Source organism: Phaethon lepturus, unplaced genomic scaffold, assembly GCF_000687285.1.
Source record: "Phaethon lepturus isolate BGI_N335 unplaced genomic scaffold, ASM68728v1 scaffold43235, whole genome shotgun sequence".
NCBI classification, from domain to species: domain Eukaryota; kingdom Metazoa; phylum Chordata; class Aves; order Phaethontiformes; family Phaethontidae; genus Phaethon; species Phaethon lepturus.
Window position 1 is genome coordinate 20,326 of NW_010539265.1, and position 4,378 is coordinate 24,703.

The following is a 4,378-nucleotide window of genomic DNA, read 5'->3' on the forward strand; positions in this document are numbered from 1 at the left end:
CCTCTATCCTGTGGCTTGCTGTGATATTTTTTTGTAGGCTCAGTTTCTCTACTAATTCTTCCCACCTTCTCTTTCACCCTTCAACCTCTCCACCATCAGGAGAGGAGGCAGGGGCCGAACAAGACAATAATGCAGTTTTCTCTTTCCTTATGGGTTCAGGGGACCTAGCTTTGCTTTAAACCTTATTTCCTTACAGGGACCAGATTCTTTGACAAGCTTTTCCAAAGCTGGGATATTGAGAAAGCAAGCAGTTGCACCTATTGCAGGTCGCTCTGTAATTATAGGCAGGCAAGTCCATTAGTCCTATTTTCACTGCCAGTTAAGCATCGTTGCTTTGCAGCTCTGGACAAAATGTCCTGCTTAAGTAGTTACCATAGACATGTCTCTGACCCTTTAATCAGCAGAAGGAGTTTTAAAGGTGTTTGGCTGCTTCTGCTGCTGGGTTCACACTCCCCAGGCTAGCGCAGGTGTCCCAGCTAGTGTCACATTCCTACCATGGCTGCTCTCATTCTGCCGCTTTTCACCACAGCCTGAAAAGTGAAAGGGCAGACGGGATTTCTGCACTTTTATTTTTTTTTTTTTTTTAATACTTTTCCTGCTCCTCCATTTAGAAGCACCTAGAAGCATCTAGAATATTACAGGTGGGAAGCAGCCTCTGTGGGTTATCTGGTCCAACCCCGTACTCAAAGCAAGGCCAATATCAAAGTTAGATGAGGTTGCTCAGGACCTTGTCCAGTCTAGGTTTGAGTATCTCCAGGAATGCAGGTTCCATCATCTCTCTGGGTACCTGTCCCTGTGCTTGGCCACTGTTTTGGTGGAAGGAGAATTATCTAAACGTCTAAGTGGACTTTTCCTTGCTGCAGCTGGCATCCAACTCAACCCAGCTGAGCTTTGGTAAAAAGCCCAGTTTGAGAACTGCACTACCTCATTTATAAGGCGAGTTTTCCTTTTCCTGCCATTCACCTGTACTGCCTTACTTGCCTCATAAATTGCAAAGCCGATGGTGTGCATGTCCTCTCCCATTTTCCTCTGCTTCCGCCGGTGCTTCTGAATCAGGCCAATGAGGAAAGTGCAGCCCCTCTCAGGATCTTCAGGATCCTCATCTTCTTCCTCCAGCTTGATTAAATACTGTGGATTCGTCCAGAAAGTGTCTGGGAATTGGATTTATGCAAACTGCTCAGAGGCTCCTTTGAAAGCAGCCATGCCAATACATACATGTCAGTTAGGACAGATGTGGCTCTGACTTCCAAAATCAGCTGTGAGAAAACTAACACTCCTCCACAGCCTTTACAACCACAAGTAAGTGGTTCATCAGGGAGCCACATTTCCCAAACACTTGCACTTTTTGGACATCAGTCCTGGATATCCAAAGTACATCATCCTCCTCCATAGGCCATCCCAAACCACCTCCCAGAGAAAGAACAAGTGGATGACTACAGGATTTCTCCAATTTCTCTTACTTGGGTAATTCCTGCAGCCCCCTGCAGTGGCTCCTCGCCTCCAGTTCCCCTCCAGCTTCATCAGGCTCCACTTCTTGTACTTGTCACTTGCCAGGGTGTCTGGAGTCAGGTTGCAGATCTCCAGGCGGGAGTAATGTCTCAAGAAGTCGTTGAACGCCATCCTGTGGGAGGCAATGCCACAGACAACGTCTTCTTAGGACGGACAAGTTTTCTATACAACCACCTCGTCTATCCCTCTCTCCCACTGCGATTCAGCACTAGGGTTTGGAGTGAATTTGTTCACTCATCACTCCATCTTTGGAGTGAATTTGTTCACTCATCAACTGGGAGAGGTTACTTAGTGTGAAAAAAGCAGAGGAGAAGACATTCCCTTCAGCTTGAAAGGAAACTCGGCACTACTTACCAAAATTCCCCATCTTCATGCCTCCTCGTCAGCCGCTCCCGCACCTCAGGGTCAACACCACTCCAGTTTGGGCAGCTGAAAGACAACCCCACATCAACTACAGGGTATGGTAAAGGTTAAATCCTAATGTGGCTGTTCTGACACAATGATTTCACTTTCTTACAGCTCTACACAATTGCAACACTCCATAATACCCAGCTGAAAGCAGCTGCATGGCTCTCAAACCACAGCAGAATTAAAATACAGGGACCTGGGATATTCGATACCTCACTTCTCAAGGATCAAAACCAGAGTTTTATTTGCAGAAAGTGCTTATGCCTTGACTGAGATGGAGCTTTATTTTGGAAAAAGCAAGACCCAGAATAAATACTGCCCAGCCACAGCAGTGAGTAAACTTCAGCTTTCATTGCTAACAACATAAACGGATTTTCAAAGCCCTTTTTAGAAAGTAAGTTTTCAGAAGCTCATTGCTGAACCTGGGCTGTTAAAGAAGCAGAAACTACACAGAGAGGCTTGTAGGAACCACCAACAAAATCACTGAACCTTACACGGAGGCAGGTGTTTGTATGAAGGGAGCCGCACGCTGTGATGCCTACATGGAAGACGACAGTGGTGGGTATGCTTCTTTTAAACAGCTCAGAGCAAACATCACATCCAGATGTGACTTAAGAGAGGAGTTTGAGGTAGGGACAAGAGAGGTGACAGCAGAAACACGATCATACCCCTCCAGTGAAAGCCTACAGGCAACACGCAAGCCATCGACTCACTTGTCATTCCATTTTCCAGTCCACTCCACTTCCCCCCAGGGATTTCGGATTCTGATCAGCTTCTGCATCGTTCCTCGGAAGTTCACCTGATGGGATCAGAAGTGTATGGAGTTACCCAGGGACTCGGCACTGCACTCCCACCTTTTCTATGGGAATCAAAGGACATGACAGAGCAAGTATCTCAGTGCTACACAAACACTGAAGCGTATATACACAAACACTCCCTCATCTGGTCCAAAAGCCATTAAGTTAAACTGATTTGAATGAGCTCCACGCACCCAAGCTTGTCCAGAAAAGGTTTTTGTGCAAAGTTCACGATAACCAAAATGTTTTGTGCCGCTAAAAAAGTTACCTCTGATAGGATTTCAAGCAAAGGGAACATAGAGCTGCTACAGGACTGCCAAAAAGCAGATACAAGGGGATATTTCTCTAAAGCTCTCATCTATGTATAAACTGCCCTTTCACGTTCAGATGCTTTTTCCCCCTCCCTATACATATTCTGAACTGCACCAGACCTGATAGTCAGTCCGGCCACAACCCCTTTGACCACACAAATGCCGCACGGCGCAGCGGCGTCAGCCCTGCCATGACATCAAGTCTTTGTGCCGGTGCCCTGGCTTGTTATCTGCTGATCTCTGCGCACGCTGAAGCCAGGCCAAGCAAAGCTGTACGAGTTTCGGTGGGAACACCCAGTATTTATGGGGAACACACTAATCTGAGGAAGGAGCCGGCGCACCTCTAGAGCCTGAAGCCAAGAAAACTTCACAGAGCACCAGCAGCGCAGAGTGCCGAAATGATGCTCCGGTGCCGAAGATGAACCACCCTGACAAAGCCTGCACGTATCTCCAAAGGAAAAGCCTGGCTAAACCACGCCTGTTTGTGAATTAAGGCCAAACTCCCTCTTTGCTGCTTTTGCTGTGAGAGGACCAAATACAGGCACATAAACCTGGCCGTCAGCAGCTCTCCACCCTTGCTCCGAAGTTTCAGGAATTATTTCAGAAACAATTACCAATGAAGTGACCGAAAGTCCATTAACAGACCTGGAAGGATGCCACGACCTGTTTCTTTTGTTTTTCCACTCGCCTTCCCCTCGCCAGCCACCCGCTCTTGGACAGGCACCTTGCCCTGCCGAAAGGCGCTGTTCGGCAGGCATTTAAGGAACAATAATTTTTTTTGTTGTTGTTGTTGCTTGGCACACGTCTCGCCCATCTTGCTGTGCTTTTAAGGTACGGTGCTGCCTGCTATACCGAATCGTGTCGAAGGGCCCAGGTACCAGCACAGTGTGCCCTCTGCACAGGCCTTCCCGCTGGGAAATAACCATGTTTATGGAAAAAAGGGCTTTTTTTTTTTTTTTTCTCTCAAAACTCCAAGAAGCTAAGTTTGTGTTTATCCAAAACACGCCGACTAATTCCGTATTTCTTCAGAAAGAAGGGACTCAAAACCTGATTCGGCAAAAGGGGCGAGACTGGAGAATCTGCAACGCTGAAGACGAATTTGTGGCTGCCGCGGCCCAGGCCGTGCACGAAGCTCGCTGCATTTCACCCCTTCGGGGCAGCACACCCACCTCCTCTGCCCCGGTGACCGAGTACGCGTGTCCCTTCACCAGCTTCTGGGAAGTGACTGCCTCCGTCTCCGCCGCACTGGTGATCTGCGGGAACAAAGAGGCCGGGTGAACGCGGCTTCCCACGCAGCCGGGGACTCAAGGGCAGCAAAGCCTCCCCCTCTGGCAGGGCTTTCGGGAGGGCTGG

General features: G+C 48.4%; 1 protein-coding gene across 1 annotated transcript in view; it reads right to left on the minus strand.

Moving 5' to 3' along the window:
* Positions 1–4,328, minus strand: part of LOC104620768 (calpain-2 catalytic subunit-like) — a gene marked incomplete at its 5' end in the record, with an annotated part of 14,811 nt that extends 10,483 nt beyond the window's left edge. Inside the window, 5 exon segments of the mRNA XM_010287069.1 lie at positions 982–1,151; positions 1,461–1,621; positions 1,864–1,938; positions 2,631–2,716; positions 4,195–4,328. Of these exon segments, the coding sequence (XP_010285371.1) occupies positions 982–1,151; positions 1,461–1,621; positions 1,864–1,938; positions 2,631–2,716; positions 4,195–4,328 (626 nt within the window).
* Between the last annotated feature and the right edge of the window lie 50 nt (positions 4,329–4,378).